Source organism: Ahaetulla prasina, chromosome 4 (genome assembly GCF_028640845.1).
Source record: "Ahaetulla prasina isolate Xishuangbanna chromosome 4, ASM2864084v1, whole genome shotgun sequence".
In the NCBI taxonomy this organism is placed as follows: domain Eukaryota; kingdom Metazoa; phylum Chordata; class Lepidosauria; order Squamata; family Colubridae; genus Ahaetulla; species Ahaetulla prasina.
The window spans coordinates 47,978,739-48,004,825 of NC_080542.1; the positions used below are offsets into that span (position 1 = coordinate 47,978,739).

General features: G+C 41.6%; 1 protein-coding gene across 1 annotated transcript; it reads right to left on the minus strand.

Annotated features, from left to right (window-relative positions):
- Positions 1 to 7,514: 7,514 nt before the first annotated feature.
- LOC131198190 (la-related protein 6-like) lies at positions 7,515 to 25,679 on the minus strand. The gene is made up of 5 exons (XM_058182690.1): positions 25,580 to 25,679; positions 12,227 to 12,282; positions 10,232 to 10,442; positions 7,937 to 8,773; positions 7,515 to 7,667 (listed from the first exon to the last, which is right to left on the minus strand). Exons 2-5 carry the CDS (start codon positions 12,235 to 12,237, stop codon positions 7,515 to 7,517), a joined length of 1,212 nt encoding a protein of 403 aa, XP_058038673.1. The 5' UTR covers positions 12,238 to 12,282; positions 25,580 to 25,679.
- Positions 25,680 to 26,087: the final 408 nt, after the last annotated feature.

A 26,087-nucleotide genomic window follows, 5' to 3' on the forward strand; every position in this document is an offset into this window, starting at 1 on the left:
AAGGAGGTGGTTCGCAACTTGGGCGCCCTCCTGGATGGACAGCTGTCTTTGATGAACACCTGGCGGCCGCCGCCAGGAGGGCCTTTACCAGGTTCGCCTGGTTCGCCAGTTGCGCCCTTCCTTGATCGGGATGCCTTATGCACGGTCACTCACGCTCTGGTTACGTCTAGGCTGGATTATTGCAATGCTCTCTACATGGGCTGCCCTTGAGGTGCACCCGAGGCTGCAGTTAGTCCAGAATGCGGCTGCGCGAGTAGTAACGGGAGCCGCTCGTGGCTCCCACGTGACATCGCTGCTCCGTAGCTTGCACTGGCTTCCTGTGGTCTTTCGGTGCGCTTCAAGATTTTGGTAACTATCTTTAAAGCGCTCCATGGCTTAGGACCCGGGTACTTACGAGACCGCCTGCTGTTACCCTTTGCCTCCCACCGACCCGTACGCTCGCACAGAGAGGGTCTCCTCAGGGTGCCGTCCGCCAAACAGTGTCGGCTGGCGGGCCCCAGGAGTAGGGGCTTCTCTGTGGGGCAGTGACGCCTGGAACGAACTTCCCCGGCCTCGTCAAGTGCCTGATCTTGGACCTTCGTCGTGAGCTCAAAACATATTTATTCATTAAAGCGGGACTGGCATAATTAGTGATGTATTTTAATTGGGTTTTTTAATATTTTTTAACTTCTTAATTTAAATTTTAATAATCAGCCTTTAAAATTTGCTCTTTTTAATTGTTGTTTTAAATTGTATACATTTTTGTTTTACTTTGGCTGTACACCGCCCTGAGTCCTTCGGGAGAAGGGCGGTATAAAAATTTAATTAATAAATAAATAAATAAATAAAATAAATGTTTCTACATAGTTACTGTACAGACTTGGCCATGTTCAAAGAACATAATCCTCCATAGCAGAAATAATTAAATCAAGGTTCACATAACCTGAGCTATGAAGCAAACTCAGGAATTGTCCTAAATTGTGATTAGTTAATTTAAAGTTATAGGTTTCTATGTTGCCTTTGGATTACGTGTTATGTTAGGTCCAAAAGACAAATTTATGTTTTACTAATTTGCATGCTTTGTGATGATGGCACAGATACAACAGGAAACAATATCTCATTTGATATCTTCAGTCCCTATTAGTTGTAGCACCTTTGAAAAGGTGGTGAGAAAATATATCATATCAGGAACGGCTGTCCTTTTGCTCAATTATCTTGCACTTCAGAACAAGCCTTTGTGTGTGTATATAGCTCAGGTCCATGATCTTCATTAGAATCCTTTGGCCAGCTGCAGCTACAGCCTGAAGCTGACCATCCATCAATTTTACACTGCAGGCCTTTCTTGTATAAATGGTCCTAAAGTTACTTTTTCATCATCATCATTATAATTACGAACTGACACCGCCCTGAGTCCTTAGGGAGATAGGGCGGTATATAAATATGAATAAATAAATAATAAATAAATATCCAAGGTTCCTGACTCTAGGGGGCGATGCTCATCTTCATTTCTTAGCCGGGGGAGCAATGTGGTCTGAAGACATTTCGGCGATCAATTGGCCAGCATGACTATACACCAAGACACACAGAAGACTGTTACCTTCCCACCAAAGTGGTACCTATTTATCAACTCACATTTCCATGTTTCCAAGGTAATTGCTAAATGAGGATTACCTCTGTGTATATGTGTGTATATAAAATGTAACCTAGCTTGATGTGAAAGATATGTAAAATAGGCTATGATGCTATGCAGATGCTGTTAGAATTCAACTGTCCCTGTGCCACCTTTCCTTCAAGGAAATCAATCAGTTTTCTGAGTGGCAAATATACAAATGGGAAGTTGAAATTGGAAGAAGAAAAAGCCTCATCTGATGCACTACAATCTGATGGCGAACCTACGGCACATATGCCACAGGTAACACGCAGCGCCCTCTCTGTGGACATGCGAGCCTTGGCCCAATTCAGTTCCGCCATGCATGTGCACACACCTCCCACTGGCCAGCTGGTCATCGGATCTCTGATGTGCATGTGCGGCGTGGGCGGACCATGTGCAGGAGGCCGCGTGTGCATTGCATTTTGGGAGTTCGGGCACAGAAGTGTGTGCACATGCATGGCGGAACTGAACTGGGGTGATGGCTCGCATTCTTGACTTTAAGTATCCAAAGTTAATCCCTTATTAAATAAACTTTAAAAAACCAAATATTGATTAATACTGATTGTTTTATTTAGTATCCCAGTATGATTTATGTTGATTGCTTATTTAATATCCTATGACCATCAAAGAGTATTGTATCTTATGATTCATGATGAATGTATTTTATGATTATGATCAAGATTTATCATTTGTTGTTTATATGTACAGTGAGAACTTGTGCACCGGAGACAAATTCCTTATGTATCGGGGTGAAATGCTCCTGGTTCGCACTGGCTCCCCCGATTAGGTAGCGATGGCAGCTGCTGGTTCGGAGGACCGGTAGCAAAAATCCCTGGCCCCGCCCCCCTGCCTCTGCTGAGCCGCACCATCAGCAGAGGTTTTTTTTTTTTACTTTTAAAAGTTTTTCTTCAGCCAAAAACATACCTTTAAAAGTAAAAAAAAAAACCCTCCGATGATCGCGGGGCTGAGCAGAGATCATCAAAACACTTTGGGCCGGTGTAATAGCTCAGGCTGGTAAGAAGCTTGTTATTAGAACACAGTAGCCTGCAATTACTGCAGGTTCAAGCCCGGCCCGAGGTTGACTCAGCCTTCCATCCTTTATAAGGTAGGTAAAATGAGGACCCAGATTGTTGGGGGGGGGGCAATAAGTTGACTTTGTAAATATACAAATAGAATGAGACTATTGCCTTACACACTGTAAGCCACCCTGAGTCTTCGGAGAAGGGCGGGATATAAATGTAAATAAATAAAAAACTTCTTCAGCCAAAGGGGAAAAAAAGGAAAAGGGGGGGGGGCTTTAAAAGGCTCCTCTGGCCATCCCAGCTGAGTTCCTCATCACCAGAACCTTAAAAAACATGTTTTCTACATGTTAAAACAATTATTTTAAGATGTTCTGGGCTGCTACGAGGGAACTTCAGCTGAGATCGTCACAGGAGCTGACTTTAAAACTTTTTTTAAAGATCCCAGTTTTAAAGATCCCAGAGGAGTTTCCTGATCCTAGCAGACTTTTAAAATCACTTTTTAACAGCCCCCACTTACAAGAGCCCCCACCCATGTCCACCCAGTTCCCCCTCCTCACTTACCTATAATTACTGCATACTGCTCCTTTCGGGCTGGCAACGCAATGCTTACTTCAGCTACTGATTACAGCCTGCTTTGACTTCCTGCTTTGCTGAATGAGGAACTCTGGGATTTGAAGTCCACAAACCTAAAGCTACTAAAGTTGGAGACCCCCTGATCTAAAAAAATAAATAAAAATAATAAAATAAAAATAATAAAATAAAATATTTGTGCAGCTTTCTGAGATTTGGTGTGTTTCTGTAGTGTTTCACTCTAACTACACAAACACACAAAATCTCACAAAGCTGTATGTGGCATTTTGTGTGCGTGTGAGTCAGTTGTGTTGTGTGTGTGTAAAGTGTGAAAGTGTGAGGTTCCTGCTTGTTGCAGGGGCCATTTTGGGTGAAGTACAGCTGCTTTTACATTGTGTGTGAGTCAGTTATGTTGTGTTGTGTTGTGTTGTGTGTGTGTAAAGTGTGAAAGTTGGTTTTTGGTACCACTTATTGTTTATTATTTTTATTATTTATTGTTATTGGCCACGCCCACACAGTCATCTGACCACCAAGCCACACCCACCAATTAAGCCACGCCCACAGAACCGGTAGGGAAAATGTTTAGATTTCACCCCTATTATGTATCCAATCACACTTGGCCAATAAAGAATTCTGTATATTCTATATTCTAAAATACTAGGTACAGTTTGGATGAATTATTACCCACATGCCTGGTGATAGTATACCAGTATTAATCTGCTGTCTTTGAAAACAGAGCAGAAGGAAATATCTCACATACTAGGCTTCAGTCGTAATACTATCAAAGGGCTATTATATTTCTTCGAATGCAGCTAGTCCAACAGGCATATATGTTGCAAAGATTTGGAACAGTGCAGTGAAGGTGCTGGAATAGGAGTGAGGAGACCCAGATTTCCTCAGCCATGGAAATATACTGGGTGATAAGGACCAATCTCTGTGTCCAACTAACCTCATGGGCAGGTTGCTATAGAAAGAAATACGATGGTGCTCTCTACCCTATTTGGAACTATTAAAGGAAAGACAGACTATTTATCAAATCAAATAACATACAAGTAATTGCAAGCATACAACTGCATAGAAGCTGCTATTCTTTGAAGTAATATTTCATTTCAAAAAAAGAGGGGCAGCAAATCCCCAAATACATAAGTTTTCTCAGTCTCCCTCTCATCCATAAAACATCAAGCTTTTATCCAGGGGTGAAATCTACTTATCTTCCCTACCAGTTCGGAAGTGCACATGTCATGTGCGCGCAGACCCTCTGCGCATGTGCAAACCCTTCTGCGCATGCACAGAGGGTAAAAATCAGGTTACTTCCTGGTTATAACCAGGAAGTAACTATGACCAAGTGGGTGGGCGGAGCCTCGCACTGCCATCGCTACTGCTTCTCCGAACTACTGCTGCCATCGCTACTGGTTCGGTTGAACGGGTCCGAACCTATAGCATTTCACCCCTGCTTTTATCCCAATCCAGAAATACAATAGCATGAAATTGAAGGGTTAAACCTTTCTTCCCTGCGCTGTTAACTGGACACCATTCTTCAATGAATTCTTTTATATTTTTTAAGATTACATGATCAGGATTAGGGATGATACGTTATTTAATAATTCAGAGGAAATGGGGTGGGCTCAGCTATTGTAGAATTTGCATATAATAACCAGGAAAGATAGGTAGTGGCTGGGGAAGATCCATACTCCCAGCACTGATGACTGAGCCAGTGGTAGGTTCTAACTGGTGTTACCACTGGTTCACTTCACACATGTGCTTTGTGCGTGCTTCACGCAAGCGCATTGATTGGCTGAACAGCTGAGGCATTGCAATCGGCTCTGCCACGCCTTTCAGCTAGGCTAAAAATGGAGGAATAAAAGTAGGTATAGTGCAGGGGCAGATGGGAAGGGCCCAGATGATGATCGGAGCGAACTGATTCTTTGTCACTGCAACATCTCCACTACTGGCTCTCCCGAACTGGGGAGAACTGATAGCAACCCACCACTGGACTGAGCAAAGAACACCAAGATAAACCTTTTTTCATGGAAATAATTGTAAGATAATGTGGATGTACAATCCTGGCAGTTTAGATTTTATACAAAGCCATAATTATTAACCAGGTTTAATAAGCCACAAATATTAACCAGGTTTTATTGACCAATCTCTAATGCTTAAAACCCACATTGCACTACATTACAAAGTTTAATTTCTATTATAGCTTAATACTGCTATATTGCCCATCATACAAAACTGAATACCACAGTCCATTCCTTGCAAGCTGTCACACGGGACACTTGGTGATTGTTTGGAGATATAAAGTTATTGGTCTCTGTGTATGATGTCTGTATGTTTGTAAGCAAAGAGAGTATCCTAATGAAACAAAAAAAAAAACCATCCTTCCAATGAAATGACAATGGCCAAGCACACGTCTTCTTTAACTTCTCATTCTTAGAGAAATAGGAAGAGCTATCTGACTAAACTGACTATCCTAGGATAATCGTGTATTCGTTTCACTCCATTAAGTGAAATATCAGAAAGGTGTCACCCAATTTAGTATTTTTGTTCTGGCAAGCTATGTTGGGAGAAATTAGACCCTGCATCCATTCTTGCTCACCCTATAAAAACCACACTGAAGCAGGCCAAAAGCCCATGTAATAATGGCTTGTTCATATATAGTTAACAAGATGCAATGAGAAGCCCACAAGTTGGTTATATACAACATTTCCCCTTTCAGGAAGCAAATATTGAGTAGCACACTTCCACTCATACTTGTTATTTAACCAATAACTTTCAGGTAACAGCCACTGATGGGTTTTTATTCTAATACCCTTTAAATGTTTAACTAAACTGATGGGAGCTATTTTCATAGGCTAAATTGTGTTTTGCATGAACTAGCACTTTCTCCTTTCTATGTTGAGTTTTATAACAATAATAATAATAATAGTAACAACAACAACAACAACAACAACAACAACAACAACAACTATTATTATTATTATTATTATTATTATTATTATTATTATTATTATTATTATTATTATTATTATTATTATTATTATTATTATTTAATTTTTATACCGCCCTTCTCCCGAAGGACTCAATGAGATTTTGCTTTATTTTAAAATCACAAATGCTAGAAACTCAGTCATGGACCAGAGAAGGAGACATTGAATAGGTCACTGTTCCCGAAGCCCTAAAAGGTGAATGATCTCATAGCTGTTTGGTTAACCCAGTAATGGTGAACCTCTGACACCAAGGATAGGTGTAGGTACACCAAGGTGTAGGTACACCAAGGATGACACACTACATTTTGATGACTTCCCATTACCCAGCAACTATTCCCAAAAGTATGTATCTTTCTAAGACAGGTTTTGGAGGCTGTGTGAGAATGAGATGTATTCTCAGTGGCCTGTGGAAGTTGCACAAGAGAATTGTGCTCCTGCACTGCCTCCTGAGCCTTTCAAAATCATGTGAGAATGTGGCATGCTTTTATGTGATTTTTGAAGGTGGCAGAAGAGCATTATCCAAAGTTGCTTCAAGAACAAAAGCTTCATGGACCCAGAACTACCTCAAGTAGGTCACAAGGAAATATCAACAGATAACAGTCCCGAAGGCAAGCAGCGTATGGCAGATCCTGGGGAATCACACACGATTTGACTGTATTTTTTTTTTTTAAAATAAAAGACTAAATTGTATTTGTTTGTGTTGGTGTGTGTGTGTGCAGCAGAGTCAAGTTAGGCATTTTCTGAATTTTTAATATGCCTAGCCCAATGGGTTCATCACCAGCGGGTTAACCTGTCCAGTTGCATGTGGCTAGGCTGCCTTTACTTGCACAGATTGTAGGCCAAGTAGCAAGGAGACAATGTGTAACCCTTGCTGCTCTTGGTTCTTTGTCTTTGTCAAAGGCTTTGGGCAGAAAAGACAGAAGCAGCAAAAAAAAAAAAAGGCAAGAGAGGCAAAAAATCTTTGAAGTATCACTTTTTATTGTCTGCTCTTGAACAACATATTCTTTGTCAGTTTCTCACAGCACTACAAGGTAAGTGCTCAAAGTCTAATTAATGCACAACTTAAATGGCATTTGTAACTAACAATCATTTAGACCTCTTATCCATTGATAATACATTGTAAATGCAAAAGGTCATGTTGCAAAAAGAAAAGGAAAAAAAACTGATGGGAAAGGAAAAACTAGAGACACACAAAATCTTGCAGTTGGGGTTGAAAAGGCAAATATTGCAAGCAGTGTAAGTTGGAAATATCTTTGGAGATGAGGAAAGGAAAAAGACTAAATGAGGAAAACAAAAGAGAACTTAAAATTCATACAACGCAATTTTACACTGTGCAGGCATCTCTCTCTTTTTCTCCAGAGCCTTCTTATTCCTTGGACTTCTGGATTCCTTGGAATTAAACTCATTCCAAAGAATGTTGTACTGCCCAATCACCATGCATAAAGATTTCACCCCCTGCCAAGAAATCACAAAGTTTAGGGTTCTAAGAGAGTTATTCCTCTCCCTCTCCCCCTCCCTCTCCCTCTCCCTCTCCCTCTGGTATTGACGAAACCCTTGGTCCCATCAGGCCCTCGAGGAAGGCGAATCAATGTAGGACAGACAGCTACCGGTTTACAGAAAATTGTGGTCAGTGGTCGTGGACCTAAAAACTCTGGGTTCGGTGCAACTGATTGATTAGAGGGTGGTCCATTACTCTTTGGTGTCTCCAAGTTTTCTGGACCTACTCTATTGCCACAGGGGGGGGTGGATGGTTTCTTAAATTCTGGTTCACCTGATTTTGGTGCAGAAATAGCTAAGCAGCCTGGTGGCCCTGACAATGGTTTGCGTAATTCAAGACGTTTTACATATGGTGTGCTGAAGGAATTTGGTCTGGAGGCCTGACCTGATGAGTTGTAAGGCTTAGTAGCAGATTGGATTGGAGGAGGAGAAAAGAAATTCTGAAGAATATTAGCAGTAGAAACTGGGATACTATCTGGTTCCGTAGATGAACTGCAGGGGAGGGAGTCTTCACGGCCTTCTGATAATTTGTTGAGCCATTTTGACTTTGGTATTTCTTCAATCTTTTTATTATCTTCTTGACTGGCCACATTTATCTTTTTGAGAGTAGAGATGCTGATCACTTTGATCTTTTGCCCAGGAGAGCAGAACTGCTTGTGGGTGAGCGCTGCAAAAGCCTTCTGGGCACACTTCAGCCTTTCATATTCTACCAATGCACACCATCTAATCAAAAGCTCAGGATAAACAGAGGTAGCTTTCTTCACCGCTGAGGGGAGTTTTTTGCCAGGTCTGAAGATGCGTATGCAGGTGATGTCACCAAAAGGCCCAAACAGCTTCACAATTGTATCCAGAAAGCTTTCCTGAAGCAGGAGTGAAGAAGAACCAGAATCTTCACATGAAAGGACATTCCATGCAATAAGCGTCTTGTTTAGAGGGACGTTTATAAAAGACTCTGGAATAGGCTCCTTCCTCCTCACCTTGGTCCTTTCTTCATTGATTTCCAGCAATGTTGAGAATTGCAGAGCATAAAGGGTCACTTGCCAGTTCCAAGTTAAACGTTTCATCTAAAAAAAATTTTTAGGGAAAAATATCAGTAGTGAGTAAGATGATCTTGATAAAGATATGCAAGCTTTCTTGACAAAGAGATAAATCATATTTTAAGTTCAGAACATACAGATAATATACAGAAGTAGTTTAAACCTCCCTAATTCTCTAATTTTATTGAAATTATGATAGTAAAATCTAATTCAAATTTAGCAAAAAAAATGGAAGGAATGAAAAATTCAAGAAAAAAGAAAAGTTGAAGAAAGAGAAAAGAATGTTATAAAAAAGAGAAAAGAAATAAAGAAGTGACTTCCAAGGGTAATCTTTTATATTTATCACAAATACAAAAAAAATAGATTTTCTTTCCTCTCTCTAAGATAGCAAATACATCTTCATCCCATATCTTATCTCTTATCAATAAACAAATCCATAAAGCATCGTCTTTTCAGTCCTGGTGTCAAAGAAAATTCAAAAATGGTTAGAAGTAACAACACATATCATTTAAGCCTTGATTAGATAAATCAACTTAAAATAATGGAATTTAAAAATAATAGTCACAATATCAATAATGTCAGTAATGAGGCTTGCTTCTATGGATAGAAGCAAGCTATCTAAGTTATTATTGTGACCAGATAAAGGTATTACGACAAGATAAAGATGCATTGAAAGTGAATTTACAACTGACAGGCCAGGTAAATGATTCAAAAAAGAGTATTTCCTTGGATCTAAAAAGGAACCGGCTGAGGTTTTAAAATTTAAATACAAATAATAAATCAAGAGAGTAGCTGGGTCATTTTCTTCCTATTGGACTTACAAAAGAGGTTTGTTAATTATGTGGTAGAACCCAGAAAAAATGAAATTTAATCTTGTAACAACATTTGTATGAACCAAATAAGACTGAAGTAAAAGGGAGAAATATAAAGTTGGGTTTTATTAGCCAATTTCAATAAAATCCTCTGAATCCATCAAAGCTAGTGTCACATCTTGTGACTTTTCAGTTCCAGACTATATTAATTATATTTTGTATTCTAGAAAGCAAAAACTTGAGGCAATGTCTACTATATTTCTAAAATAAAGATCAAGGAAGCATGCCAAATTACCAATTGCCATTTCCAATTGCATCAAACTGGACTTTACATTTTGATCTTTATTCAGAAATTATAGAAAAGATAAGTAAAAGAGTGAGGTTAGAAAAATATATTCACTCTTAACATTTAAAACCATTCATCTACGTACATTTGGAAAAGTAGGATTCTATCCAAGTATAAAAACAGTGAGCACTTTTTTTTTTCATTAAAACATCTATAATTGTTATCTACATTTCTAAAAGATATCTTTTTCAGTTTTTTTTCTCAATCCTGGGAGTTGCCATTCCAAATATGGAAGGGCATCAGATTGGGGAAGCATAAGATGTTCAAATTCAAGCAATGCTTAACATCTCTCTTTACAGACAAACATTAAAAAAAAAAACTAGGCACCTTTTTTAAAGTTGTCAGCAGCTTAATACTGACAAATCCCATTTTGTTCCTCTGGATATGCCTCAGAAGGAATAAATCTTTGGACAAGTTCTCATCCGAAAAGTAGAACTCTATTTGCGACACAATTTTTCTGACCAGTAATTGACCTGGGATACCGAAACCGTTGTTTTCAGAGGCGCTTGAGCTGAATTCATTGAGATTGTATGGAGCCCTATCCAGGGATAAGGAAAAAGACCAAAAAGAATTAAAACCAGTGTGTTAAAAATTACAGTAACATAGGTCAAATGTGGATAGAATTTTATTGCATTACCTGCTATTTGCTCCTGTTAACACATGGGACCATGCTATAATTTGGTCTGTCTTTAGTTTAGGGTTGTATGAATGCAGTGATTGTGGCTTGCAAACTGTAGCTTTTGGCTTAGCATGCTATGTTCTTCTGAATTTGGTAGAGAAATGGGACAATTTTTGAAAGTCCACCAAAAGTCTGTGATATTCTATTGGCAGACAATATATGGCATTGATCACAACCTGACAAAATTGGCAAATTGCAAGCTAGGGCTAGAATCAGGTTAAAGGACTGGAGAAGGGGTGCAATCTTATACCATCTTCAGACACTCTCTTCCTCATGGAATAGAATAGAATAGAATAGAATTTTATTGGCCAAGTGTGATTGGACACACAAGGAATTTGTCTTGGTGCATATGCTCTCAGTGTACATAAAAGAAAAGATACGTTCATCAAGGTACAACATTTACAACACAATTGATGATCAATATATCAATATAAATCATAAGGATTGCCAGCAACAAATTATAGTCATACAGTCATAAGTGGAAAGAGATTGGTGATGGGAACTATGAAACGATTAATAGTAGTGCAGATTCAGTAAATAGTAAATAGATTCAGTAAATAGTCTGACAGTGTTGAGGGAATTATTTGTTTAGACATACATACATACATACATACATATGGACATACATAAATCTGAATACTTCGAAGTTTCAGCAAAAGTAAATGCATTATTTCTTATGGAAAAAAAAATTCAACTTTCACATTGCCATCTCATCTAACTGATGCTAGGAGTTTACAACAATGCCTCATAAAAGGCCATTGCACTTTAAGATGGTAATATTTAAAAGGAGTTCTGCCTGCAGCATTTTCTCTACAATGGAATTCAATTATTTATGGTTTATTTTATTAAACAAATTTATATGGGTACTGATCTCAGGTTCATGTAATAAGTAAATAAAACTACAGTGTAAAAACAATCAATTTTTGAAAAGAATTTAGAGTTTAGAAACCTCTGGCCAAGAAAACCTGGATTGCTATGTTGTTGTCATGTTATTGAGCTATATAACAAACTACATAATTAAAACTTTAGTGACAGAATGAAGGCTATCCAGCATTAGTGATGGACATAATAAGATTGGGTCCAGATGTCACACTAAACTATTATTTGCTTAGCAATGGTACAGCATAATTGACTGTATTAACATAAACCTTAAATCATGGTTTATAAACTACAATGGGTTTTTAAACAATGATATATGGCTTATATTTATACAATGACTAGAATCACACAAACTAAGCCAAACCCAAGAAAGCAGTGCATAGCGGCTAAATATTGATTAGGAATTTTGGAATCTCTGCTCCCAAAACTTTTGAAGAATACCAGGAAGATTGAAATAAAGGTTGATTTTCTCAATTTGGAATGTTTCCCTTGATGCATGGAAGGTATTTCACCACCTGATAAGCCCAGCCTATCTGCTTCTCATTGTTTTTTCTTCTCTTAAAATAACCATTTGTTTATCACTCAGCATTTAGTTCCAAAAGGATTTTACCCATAGAAATAAGTGGAAAGTGTTGCTCACCTAACCACCATATTCTCTCCTGGCAAAAAAAATATTTTTTGCAGGTTGAGAAAAGGAAGGGAGAGGAGAATATCTGGGGGATAGGATTGGAAATGGAAAAAAATGTTACAGCTGGGATTCACACCTGAAAGCCATTGTGGGATAGACTGCTTCCTCTGCGAAGATAATACAAGAGAAGCCCTGTAGAAAGAAAGCATTTTTAAAATTACTATTTGTTACAAACTAACTCAGTTCAGATAAAGCACATTATGCTTAGCATGATGAATGAATCCAGCCACAGACACCCAAGGAAGCTCAAAAGTGAAACATCCTCTTAAGAAGACTCAGAAGAAAACTAGAAATAAACAAGCGTCAACCCAAAGTAACTCCTAATTAAAAAATAGTTGCAGCAAAATTCTAAATGTTTAAAAGATGCATTTCTATTATTTTGCCCCCAGGTACAGAAGCATATGATTAATTCAAGGTTCCCTTGTTGCAACTTCAGTCTTCTCCTTCTTTCCTCAATCCAGGTTGGAGCAGAACCACAATTTTCTCATAATATTCCTCTGCCCTGTGCAGCACATACAAATTGGGAAGAGGAAAAACATTTTATCACAGAAAAAATAGAAATAATAAACATCTTCTAATCTGTCAGGTAATACATTTTAGAAAGAATGTTCAGATTATCTGAAGTATACTTTCCAACCAACCACACCACCTGAACTCAGTACATGTAGCTACAATAGTTGTAACTATTGCACTAGTTCACCTGAATTTGAAAAATGCCCTTCAACTGCTCATTCCAGATAGTGTTTGTTGGCCTTTTACAAAAGTCATCTTGAGGGGAAAAAAGCAAAGACCGAGAAAATGCTAACCTGTTGAAAGATAGGTTGAGGGAAGGTTTCTGGAAAGGTAGCATCAGCTGCTCCTGTTTGACTCTTAAAGCAATTGCTGAAGCCTACGGCTAAAGCCAATCTCCATCTTAAAGGTAAAGAGCTGCATCAAGGACAGAATGAGAGGCATCAACCAAACTAATAAACTGTAGTTGATTGAGGCTTAGTCACAGCAATTTTTTGGAATATATCCTGAATTCACTAAACATATTATACCAAAAGACTGTGTCTAGTCTTGGTTTGGTTTGCATATCATGGATGTGTTCAGTGTCTTTCATGAACCTAGCCATAACTTTTGGGTTCCTTCAACTTAGCTCTAAGCTTAATGTCTTCTGGGCATCCAATTAGTATTGTTTATTCAACAACCCTGATTAAGCATCCTGTTTAGATCCTGTAAACACAACCCAGTTTAGAAACTGGATTAACCTTGTTTTTCTTTAAGCAGAGAAAAATAGATTCCTAACTCTTCCTGCCCCCAAGATACTTGATTAAACAAGTTGATTTAGCTTTGCTTGTAATTAGACAGCTATGTTGAAAGAGATCACACATTAAACTCTCTCTCATATATACCCTTTTTTGTCTTTGAATAGGAGGTAGCATTAGGTGAAGCTAACTAAGTTGACTGCATTAAATCTGAAGTTCAAGCGATCATATGATAAATATCTAGAATTTATGTTTGGTATAACTTATCAGAGTAATGAGATTTTTGAAGGTCATACTTACATGCATCATTGTGGAGCACTTTCAAAGTAGGTTAATTTGAATCATCAAAGTAAAACTACCATGAGGTTAAAAAACTAAAATATTCTAGAATTGCAGGAACACAGCCATGCATTTAAGTTGGCAGTGTTACAGAAGTTGTCTACTTCTGGCCTTCTATAAGATTCCCCCCCCCCCAAAAAAAAACCTTAGCTTCTGAGTCTAGATAAGAATTCGGCTTATTAATAAAACATGATTCAGTTAGCGACTGGTATGCATGCCATGCAGCCATAGAGTTTGTGTTTGGTGTGAAAGCATAGCCATTCCTTCTTTCTCTTATCTCTCTTCCCCTCCTCCTGAATGGGTTCCCACATCACACTCCCAGGATTGGATAACCTGAAGATTGCATAGTCCCAAAAATGGACAGCCCACAAATCATCCCATTAAACTACTTATATCTAGTGGTTCTTCTGCGCATGCGCGTTATGGCGGCGCTCTGAGACTCCGCGGAGACGGCGGCTGAGAGTCCTCAGGCCGCAATGCCGTTCTATGGGCTGCCAGGCTGCCTGGTCCTCGGCTCCGGGTATGCGATCCTTCCGGCAGCCGAGAGCGAGGTCTTCGGACCTCATTGAGCTCTCGGCTGCTGAGTACGGAGCCGAGGTCCTCTATAGCAGCGGACGGCGGCGGCCATGTTGGGGGGGGCGAGAAGACGCCCAGCCTGACTCAGCTGTTTGTCGGCCGTTTCGGCCGACGATGTAATCAATCGGCTGGGGAGCGGCCCAACATCGACGGCGGTATGCTGGCATGCGGTATGCTGAGTCTTGGGTGTTGGACCGCAGGTAACATCGGTGGCTGGAGTGGGGCCGGCACGGGCATGATTATTGCCCCTCCCCCTATTCTTCTCTTCTCTCTTCATGGCCCGGAACATGGCCCGGAATATTCTTCCCCCCCACTGCTGACTTTTACCATGGCCTGCCTAGAATGCCGTAATTTTATCTACGGCTTACATCTTAGGTCGTGTTTTCCATCGTCGACTGAGAGGTGGCTTGGCCTGGTTAGGTACAACAGCGGCACGGTGTTGGACGGCAAAGACGGCACTGACGGTACCGGTGACAGAATTTCGTCCTGATTAGCAGGCCTCACGGGTTTGTCCCATGATGGTATGCTGCCGGGAACCCAAGGGATACTATCCCGGCTACTGACTTTTCCATCTTTGTAGCCGAGGAAACAACCAAGGGGAGGCTATTATGCCAAGCCCTGGTTGTCTCTGGACCCATTTGGACTTTCTACGGACTATGATAATATTTCTGCCCGAGTGGCTAGTAATATGCCTAACACCGGGTTTGACGATCTACAGGTACGACCAGAACATCTTCGCCGGTCAGGAATGGACATCTTGTCGCTGTAAATGGACTATTTCCCATGAGATACTCATTCGCCGAACTACGACAACTGCGAGGTTCCCCCGCCTCGCAGGAATGGCCCTCCAAACTATCAAGGGCCTACCTTAACGAAGGGTCTTGGGACCCAGAGAGGTGGCATGCGGCCAAGAAGAAGTTGTGGGGTTTTTTAAATAGTTTTTTAAATAAGGGTTTTTTAAGGGGGGGGAGGGATTTGGCGGGTGGGGACAAACCCGCTGGGAGGGATCCAGCCCCTGTGCTAGTGCGCAACATTATTCCTTCTGGTCTGAAGGCAGGGGGGGAAGACGTTCCAGGTTTAGAGGGTTACTCAATCTGTACGGTAAGTGGGAGAGGCAGATATGGCGGGGAGGGGCCGATCGTGTTGAGGGAGCACGCGTTCGATGTTTGAGAGCGATCGCGTGCTCCGCCCTCAGTCCCGACCTGCCTCGGGTGGCCATGATCCTCAGAGCTTGGACCTTCGGCTGATGCTATGTAATGCTCGGTCCGTGGTTAATAAGGCCCCTGATTTGTGATCTTATTCAGGGGAGTCCGGACCTTATGGGTATTACGGAAACCTGGTTGGGCCCAGAGGGGGGGGTCCCCCTTGTCGAGATGTGCCCGCCAGGTTTCCGAGCATTCCATCAGCCGAGGGACCAAGGTAGGGGTGGGGGGGTGGCGGTTGTCATTAGGGAGGATCTAGAGCCGAGGGAGACCACTGTTCCTCAGATTGCCGGCTGTGAATCCCTCTATGTGCGATGGGGCTATAGGAATCAGTTGGGCTTGGTGATCGCGTACCTGGCTCCTTGCTACGTGACCACAGCCCTGCCTGAGCTGTTGGAGGTGCTCGCTGCTGTGGCGGTCGAAACCCCCAGACTTATAGTCATGGGGGATTTTAACCTGCCATCAGTTGGCTTGTCATCGACGGCAGCTCGGGAGTTCCAGGCTTCCATGACGGCCTTGGACCTGATTCGAGTAAATGATGGCCCCACGACTCGGGGAGGCACGCTGCATCTGATTTATATCTCTGGGCAGTGGCTTAATGATCTGGTGTTAGATGATTTAGTAACAGAACCAATGTCATGGTCCGATCATTTTCTCCTTCGCCTAGACTTCCGAACCGCCATTCCCCACCGCAGGGAGACGGAACCTATACGGTGGTTCCGTCCCAGGCGCCTGATGGACCCCGAGAGGTTCCTGACGGAGCTTGGGCCATTCCCTGAGGAACTGGCCCACGGCACGACTGAGGAACTGGTCACGGCCTGGGAACGGGCCGCGGCCGGGGCCTTGGACCGTGTCGTGCCTTTGCGGCCTCTGACCCGGCGGAGATCTCGTCCGGCCCCCTGGTACTCCGAGGGGCTGAGGGAGATGAAACGCCAGAGAAGACGCCTGGAGAGCACCTGGAGGTCCAGTCGCTCCGAAGCTGATCGGACACTAGTTAGGTCCTATTCTAGGACCTACCTAGTGGCAATGAGGGAAGCGAGGCGTTTCTACGCCTCCACCCTCATTGCGTCGGCAGATAACCGCCCGGCCGCCCTGTTTCGGGTGACCCGCTCTCTCCTACATCAGGAGGTGCGGGATGACCCGTTGCAGGGACGAGCCGAGGAGTTTAGCGGTTATCTATACGATAAAATCGCTCAGCTGAGGGACGGTCTGGACCGAAATTGGGATGATCCAAGCGAGGGAGAGGAGGCACGTCTTGTTGAGTCCATTTGGGATGAGTTTGACCCTGTGGCTCCCGAGGACGTCGACAGGTTGTTGGGGGGGCTGCACGCCACGACATGTTTACTGGACCCGTGCCCTTCCTGGCTGGTACTGGCCACTCAGGCGGTGACACGAGGCTGGCTCCAGAGGATTATCAACGCTTCTTTATTGGAAGGGGTTTTCCCTGCCGCCTTGAAAGAGGCGGTGGTGAGACCCCTCCTTAAGAAGCCCTCCCTGGACCCAGCTATTTTGGGTAATTATCGTCCAGTCTCCAACCTTCGCTTTGTTGCGAAGGTTGTAGAGAGTGCCGTGGCGCGACAACTACCCCAATACCTGGATGAAGATGTCTATCTAGATCCGTTCCAGTCCGGCTTCCGACGCGGATACAGCACGGAGACAGCTTTGGTCGCATTGGTGGATGATCTCTGGAGGGCCAGGGACAGGGGTTATTCCTCTGCCCTGGTCTTATTAGACCTCTCGGCGGCGTTTGATACCATCGACCATGGTATCTTGCTGCGCCGGCTGGGGGGATTGGGAGTGGGAGGCACCGTATATCGGTGGTTCTCCTCCTATCTCTCCGACCGGACGCAGACGGTGTTGACGGGGGGGCAGAGGTCGACCGCGAGGGCCTCACTTGTGGGGTCCCGCAGGGGTCGATTCTCTCGCCTGTTGTTCAACATCTACATGAAGCCGTTGGGTGAGATCATCAGTGGTTTCGGGTGAGATACCAGCAGTACGCTGATGATACTCAGCTGTACTTTTCCACCCCGGCCACCCCAATGAAGTTGTTGAAGTGCTGTCCCGGTGTTTGGAAGCCGACGGGTCTGGATGGGGAGAAACAGGCTCAAGCTTAATCCTCCAAGACGGAGTGGCTGTGGATGCCGGCATCCCGATTCAGTCAGCTGCAGCCGCAGCTGGCTGTCGGAGGCGAGTTATTGGCCCCAAAGGATAGGGTGCGCAACTTAGGCGTCCTCCTGGATGATCGGCTGTCGTTTGAAGATCATTTGACGGCCGTCTCCAGGGGGGCCTTCTACCAGGTTCGCCTGGTCCGGCAGTTGCGCCCCTTCCTTGATCGGGATGCCTTATGCACAGTCACTCATGCCTCGTTACCTCTCGCTTGGATTACTGTAATGCTCTCTACATGGGGCTCCTTGAAGTGCACTCGGAGGCTTCAGTTAGTCAGAATGCAGCTGCGCTGGTGATAGAGGAGCTACCTGTAGCTCCCATGTAACACCGCTCCTGCGCAGACTGCACTGGCTGCCTGTGGCCTTTCGAGTGCACTTTAAGGTGTTGGTTACGACCTTTAAAGCGCTCCATGGCTTAGGACCTGGGTACTTACGGGACCGCCTGCTGCTACCACATGCCTCCCACCGACCCGTACGCTCCCATAGAGAGGGACTTCTCAGGGTGCCGTCCGCCAAACAATGTCGGCTGGCGGCCCCCAGGGGAAGGGCCTTCTCTGTGGGGGCTCCCACTCTCTGGAACGAGCTTCCCCCTGGTTTACGTCAAATACCTGACCTTCGGACATTTCGTCGCGAACTGAAGACCCATCTTTTTATTCGCGCGGGGCTGGCTTAATTGGATTTTAAAAGGGAATTTTACAAATTTTAAATGGGGTTTTAATTGATGATGATTTTTTAATATCAGGCTAATTTTGAATAAGTTTTTTAAGGGTATTTAAATTGTGTATATTTGTATTGTTGTTTTTATTTTGCCTGTACACCGCCCTGAGTCCTTCGGGAGAAGGGCGGTATAAAAATCAAATTAAATAAATAAATAAAAATAAATAAATAGTGTTGCTTCTGTGTGTTTGTGTAAAATCTGGCATCTTCCCACAGTCAGGGACTTTTAGGAGATCATTGGCATGCCACTCTGATCACCATGGGCTCAGGCAACACACAGCGATTGAACATTACACATCATAAGCAAATACCAAACAAACCATAGTATGGCTAGGCTGATGGATAAATGCAGCCATGTTGGGCTTTCCTTTTCCTCATGAAACTGAGGGACGATACCAGACTTTCTTTGCCCACCACAGGGAGAAAAGTCTGTATATAGAGAAGTAAACCATCCTGGGGTCTCTTACTGTAGGGCCGGAAAGTTGCATGGGTACCGCTCCAATCATAGTAAGAGGGGAATAACCCCAACATGCTGCAAACATGATAAATACACGCCAGTAGCCAAACACCCAAATGTTGAGCATGTGCTATCAGGAGGTTGTACTTGTGAAGACTGGTCATGTCACTTTGTTCAGTGCTGTTGTAACTCTGAATGGTTGCCAAATGATTGGCTGTAGGTTAAAGACTACCTGTAAAGGCATTTTGGAGTGTGATTTTTTGTGATAAGCTCACTGCCTCTAATGCACAACCCTACCAACACTATTGCCTCTGATCAAGAAGAGAAACCATGCCACCCCAGTAAGGGATCCCTGGTGTCGATACTTGTGCAACTTATATTTATTTATTTTTATTTTATTATCTAAGTTATATATATATATATATAATTAGTACAATTCTAAAAAGAAAGGAAAAACATTGAAAAGTGGGAGAATCAAAAGCATTCTTTCTCTTCTTGGTTGATTGTAGACCCCCAGGATTTAGAAATTGGTGTTTTTGCCATCAACAACTCAATTGCACTCTCCCCGAGCACTCAGAAACCCTAAATTGGGGCATGTGAAACTGTGTTGTTTCTGCAGGAGACTGCTGGGGGCCCAAAAGAGTCAAGGCGGCAGCATTGCTTCTGTTCCCCTTTAGTAAATTGTGAGTTCCTCTTTTTATCCTTCTTAATTTTATCTTTTCTGCTATAATTGCCTTTGAAGTTCCTGTAGGAATTTGGGCTTTGGCAGATACAATTATAGCTTCTTTCGTACATTATTTAAATGCCAATGATTTTTTTAAAGAACTCTAAAATTAAAAAAAAAAGACAGACAATTAAACAGCTAGCTTTTCAAAGGTTTTCATTAACTGTGACTCGCTGGAGTTATAGAGGAGCTTGTGTTACCATAGATACTGTTGCTGGAGTTATTGTGGTCTTAAGCTTGGTCTGTGTTGGTGCTGGGTGTTGTCTCTTGCAAATATATCTGTACACATATATATGCGTATATGTCTATGTTTGTATGTAGTCTTCCTTCTGTCAGCTCCATCTGTTGATTCTGAAATGCTGTTCTTTCATTTAAGACGCAAGATTAAAAAATAACCCAGGTGCAAAACTGAACCCACTCCCCTCACTCCACCCTCCCAAAAAGGAGAAAAAAGTTCCAAAAGAATTATTGTAAGAACAGGCATAAGCTGATGCTTTTGTTTTTGCTGTACATATTGAATATTTTATGGGGGAGATAAATATAGGTATCTGAATTTGCGTATTTTTTCTTATTTATTTTGAAACATTTATATTCCACCTTTCCAAGTTGCCTTTCATACTGCACAGGATGAAAACTGCACTCCAAGCTGAACCCCCATTTGGCCAATTAAGATGACTGTAACTTGCATCAGTTGTGACTAAGTTAACTCCCACTGATTTCAGTGGTTGGTGATGGTTTGTTTTATGTTTTACTGAACAAACCATAGTAGTCTGATTCATACATTACCCCACTGCATCTGAGTTCGGAAAAGTTGCTAAGCTCAAACCAAATGACATTACATTAAGACAATGTTTTAACTCGGCCAATGGGTTTCTATAAGAATGATTAACTAGGGAAGAAACCCCATTGGCCTCTTGAGAATACCACATCTAAGTTCAGAATAAAAAAGCTAAATTGGGCTGATGAAAATGGAATGCCAGTTCAGATTAACAAATTTGGAGTATGAATTACCATCTGTTTTTTTGCAACTTTTACAGAATTTGTACTACTGTAAATTCTAAAGTAACTAGCAAAGTAGGTTTGTGCCCTGATTTAGTCATGGCAATTCTCATAGGAAAACAGAATATCCATAATGAATCTACTAGAAATGAAATAAATGTAATATATAAATGAAATAATGCCAATTTCTTTAAGCTAGTGTTCTCCAAATGTGGTAAAACACAACCCCAATCATACTTAATTAATTATGTTTATTTTTCCTAATTCAGTTGTGTCTGATCCTCAGATATTGTCTGAACAAGTCCCTGCAGTTTTCTTGGCAAAGTTTTTTCAGAAGTTCTCTGTCAATGCTTCCTTCCTAGGGCTGAGAGAAAGTGCCTGACCCTAGATGATCACCTGGCTTTATACCTAAGGTGGCACTAGAATCTCCCAGTTTCTAGGATGCCTTAACCATTAGATCAAACTGGTTATCAAATGATGCTTAAGAAACTGCCAAACTGGTGGGAAGATATGTGATAAAGGTAGTCAGTGAGTCCACTGTGTAAATAAAAGGTACGTGCTGAGCTTTTGTGGCTGTGGTTTTTTTTACTTTATGCAGTATACTCCTGTCATAATGGGACTTCTACTTTGGCTACTATTATTATCAGAAATATAACTTCTGTTCCCAAGAAGCACAGTAAGCAGATAGCCAACAAAACACTGCAAATTACATAGGCTGCTGGGAGTCAGATTCTTGTTGTCTTCTACACTTTTATTGAATGAAGCCCTGTAGAGGTTTGAGAGCACTTAGGCTATGCTATTTAGGCTGCAGAATAGAACTTGTCCATTACATGATGGTACTCTTTCTCAAAATATGATCAGCAGAGTTCATGTGATCTATAGAGTTCCATCAGTTGATAAACCACAACCTCTTCAATTCATGGATCAGAACTGCTTTAGTCCATTTTTCTCTGCCTGAACTAATAATCAGCTGGTTTGCAAGAATAAATAAATGGCTGAAAATTGGTTCAGAGAAATGTATAAGTAATCATACAAATAATAACTTTAATACTATAATTCAGAAAAATGAAAATAGCAAACAGTGGACTCACTGATTGTGAATCGATATTTCTTGAGCTAAGTAGAACTGTGATTTTGCACAAACAACTCAAAAAAGAAAATTTCAAGGAGAAAAATACAATAATTAATATATGTATAAAAGGGGATAGCATTAGGCTGGTGATTCACTTGCAATCAGAAATTGCTATCGGAAAACATTATTGGCCCAACAAAGTTTGTGCTAAAAGTTGTTGTTATAGCATGGTATGCATATTTCAAGTTTTAAATAAATCCCTTATTTTGAATTTAAAGTTTGGGGAGAACATTCAGCTTTAAAAGGAGGCATGTGGAAATGCAGTCATAATTATTATTTGCCAAAATGAATATATAAAACCCAGTTTCCTGTTCTTATAGATGAAAAGTTAGAGAGGGGATGTTTATGTAACAGGGTCCCTATATTCGTACTTATGATCTACAATTGGACAAAGTTCTTTAAAAATTCTCTTTTTGTTGCCATCAACTAATTATTTGAATTTATACAGCACATATACGATAGCCATTGTTCTAAGGTGGCCAGTACAAATATATATTACTTAGAAGGTATTTATTAGAATCTTGATTTTCAGTCTTGATTTTTTTTTTCTCCTCAAGAATTCAAAGGAGCTTATAGAGCACTCTCCATTTAGACTGAGAAATAGTAAATGGCCCCAAATCATCCAATGTGTTTCTTTGGCTGAGAGTGAATATGCATGCCTGTACTTCTAGTTCAAAACATTTTGTCTTGTCTTTCTTTTAAAATGTGCAGCTACATGCATAAAACATTTGAAAACAATGTGCCTCATAATAAGCATTTTCGTTCAGGAATCAGTGTAGAATATAGTTGCAAAGTTGGAGTGGCTGTTATGAATGTAGGTACCAGCCTAATTGTTGCTAAAAAAACCCGAACCTAGGTTCCTGGTCATTATTGTCAATACACTTATTCAAGGAAGAGTGTAACTCATGGAATCATGGTGTTGCAGAATTGGAAGAGACCACAAGGATCATCTAGTGGTCTCATCACCACAATGATCTGCAATGTATAGAAAAACTCATTAAATCATTCTTAAGCCTCTTCTTAAAAACCTCCAAAGATGGATAATCTCCCTTGGCAGCCAGTTCTACTGCAGTACAAATTTACAACTAGGAAATTTTTCCTTATATTTATATAAAATCCCCATAACTGCAACGTATCCCCATTTGGGGGGTAGTTTTGGTAGCAATGGAAAATAGCTTTGGACCATCCTACCAATAGTGCTCTTTTATGTACCTGACGAAAGATACCCCATTTCTCCCCATTCTTCTTTTCTTTAGAACGAACACCCCAAATTCTTCCAGCCTGTCTTCATAAGGCATGATCTCAATTTCTGAGTCCTCTGGGCTTTTCAAACCCATCAATATCCTTTGAGAAACACGGTGCCCCAAACCCATTTAGAAGGGGTCTCACCTGTACAAAGTACAGGAAAAAGAGGAGTTCATGCATCGTTGGTACAATGTTTCATGTAGGGCAGCCTAGAACCGTGTTAGTCTTCCCAGAAACTGCATCATGCTGTTGGCTCATATTAGGCTTATTTTCAACGGCTGCAGTCAAATTCTTCTCCAATATAATGCTTCCACTTTAAAATAACTCCAAGTGAGCTGTAAGACATCAGACGTTTGGACTACATATGTCCCTTCCAATTATATTGTAATCCATCTTTCACCTGTCTTAGTCAGAATGACCAATATTCATGGAGGAAGTATAGTGCAGAATATCTGAAGAGCCACAGATTAATTTCTCACCACCACACTTTGTAACAATCAGGAATCTGGAAGTCAACAGATGACGAGAAAGTTAGGACAAGTTGCTCATGGGTCTTTTTAGTCTGGCCAACTGAGATTTTTAATTCTTACACCAGTGGAAAAAAGAAGCAGAGAAAAGTAGAATTAATCTGAAGGAAGCTAACAATTATTTTACAAGAGCATGAAATATTATAGCAAATAGAATAGAATAGAATAGAATAGAATAGAATAGAATAGAATAGAATAGAATAGAATAGAATAGAATAGAATAGAATTTTTTATTGGCCAAGCGTGATTGGACACACAAGGAATTTGTCTTAGTGCATATGCTCTCTGTGTACATAAAAGAAAAGATACCTTCATCAAGGTACAACACTTACAACACAATGATAGTCATAGGGTACAAATTTAACACTTAAATGATAGTCATAGGCTACAATTAAGCAATCAAGAAACAATCAGGAAACAAATTGATTTTGTCTAAAAATGAACTAAATACTAAAACAGTTTGGAAGAGGATTTCATAAGAATTTAAAGATGATTTTTCATTCAATGATATTTTAAATTTTTTTGAAACAGCTGAGAAGCTACTCAGTTTTTATAGTAGAACCCAACTGATTATTCATACATACAATACAGTGCCTTGCTCTGCATCCAAGCCACAAATGGCACACACTTCCAAGTCTTGCAAATGGTTTTTCCTTCCTCGGTCATGGTTGGAGAGCAGCAATCCTTAAAGGGCCAGTCCACATTTTGGTACTTTTCCTTTCTCTTGTCTGCTAAATAATTTATTTATATTTGTCTCTATGTTTTATCATTTGTCTTTCTGCCCATAGGACACAAGTTGGTAAAGAGAAAGTCATCCCAAAAGCCCTTCTCAAAGGGATGGGCTCAACGGAACCTCTCACTCCAAATTGCCTAATTGAAATTTCTGGAATTCAAAATCTTGGATTACTGCCTGAGGCCATGGCCTCCATGGCTTAATACTTTGCATTGTAAAAAATAAGTGGTCTCCAGCTGTTTTCTGATATGGGCAAATCAGAATATATGAATTACTGTGCAAGACCCTTGGGGCCTCTGCCCTACCGGATGACATTAGCAAGGGAGAAGCGTGCTTGTCACAGATTCTTAGTTCTTCTGACTTGCCTTTCAGCTACCACATGCCACTAATCAAAAGACAAGCAGCTCTGCTTTCCTGGCTGTAAATCCATTGTTTAAGACAGCTCAGCCCTCAAAAAATGTTGAGGAGCATCAGGGCTTCATTAGTAGTACTGCTGCAGATAGATGCTAGCAGCAGGGGTGTGGCACCCTGGGCCTGCAAAAACCACCTAATGAGCCAGCCTAAGACATGCAGTTGACATTGCTTAGGTTTTTAAAAATCTGAGTCTCTAAGCAATGTGTTGGGGGGAGGGGAATACCAGATGAACTATCAGTCAAGTACTTGGCAAAGGCCTGCAAGATGTTTCTTCAATCCAAGAGAACGGAGGGAAAGAATAAACTGAAGTCTTCAAAAACTGAATCAGTTTTATTTAACCATTGGCTAAATAATAGTATGGGGAATGATGGAAGCTGATGGAATGGAAGCTGATGGATGATGGAATGATGGAACCTGCAGTCCCATATACTTGGATGGTATCATATTATGGAATGCTGAATTATAGTCTTTCCCCCTTCATTGTCTTGGTCTACAACTTTTTTAATTACAGGCTAAAGTCTGCTGGCTGCTTAACAAACTTCATTTAATGATTGGTCAAGATCCTGTGATATAACAGGATTCTAATCCGAGGCATCTGGAGGAATGTAGGTTGGAAAACAATAGTGACTTAATAAAAGAGAGCATCTGAGGATGGTGGCAGAAATTTGGGGAAGGAGTTGGAGGACTGGTGTTGATTGAAACTTTTGGGAAGCCTGCCACAGAAGAAAAACTATATAGCCCAAGGATGAAGGAAGATATCATGTAGTAAACAGAAAGGGATGCAGTGACTCAGTGGCTAAGACGTTGAGCTTGTTGATCGAAATATCAGCAGTTCAGCAGTTCGAATCCCTAGTGCCACATAGTGGGGTGAGCTCCCATTACTTGTCCAAGCTTCTGCCAACCTAGCAGTTCGAAAGCACGTAAAAATGCAAGTAGAAAAAATAGGTACTACCTTGAGTGGGAAGGTAACAGTGTTCTGTACGCCTTTGGCATTTAGTCATGCTGGCCACATGACCACGGAGATGTCTTCGGACAGCGCTGGTTCTTTGGCTTTGAAACGGAGATGAGCATCGCCTCCTAGAGTCTGGAATGACTAGCATATATTTATTTTATTTTTATTTATTTATTTGTCAAGAATGTATTAAGTAATGAGGACGACTTCCGGTGTCCGGTGGCAACGGACGTCTGGAAGGCTTCTCCTGCCTCCAGTGTCCGAATCCGGCCGCCGCCGAGGCCCTTAGGGGCCAGGTGTTCCGAAAAGGACACCTGCCGCACGGACGGCTCGCCAGGGGTCTCCCAGCCGATATACAGGACTGGGGGGACCGATGCTGGCGCGTCCTAGGCTCGGCGGGGTTCGGAGGCTACAGGCCGCGGCCATTACTTTGGTCGTCGCCTGGGCCGCTGTGCCCGGTGACACCGGGGCTTTGGATTTATAATTGCAGCAGCCTGGTGGTGAACAG

Bases quoted from the DNA above. Each gene is read 5' to 3' on its own strand.
- LOC131198190 (XM_058182690.1), bottom strand. The intron at 8,774-10,231 runs GTGCCTAGTTTT...AATTTTTTTTAG, and splicing joins TGCTGACAACTTTAAAAAAG to ATGAAACGTTTAACTTGGAA. The intron at 7,668-7,936 runs GTAGGTCCAGAA...ATTTCTTGGCAG, and splicing joins CCCCCCCCTGTGGCAATAGA to GGGGTGAAATCTTTATGCAT.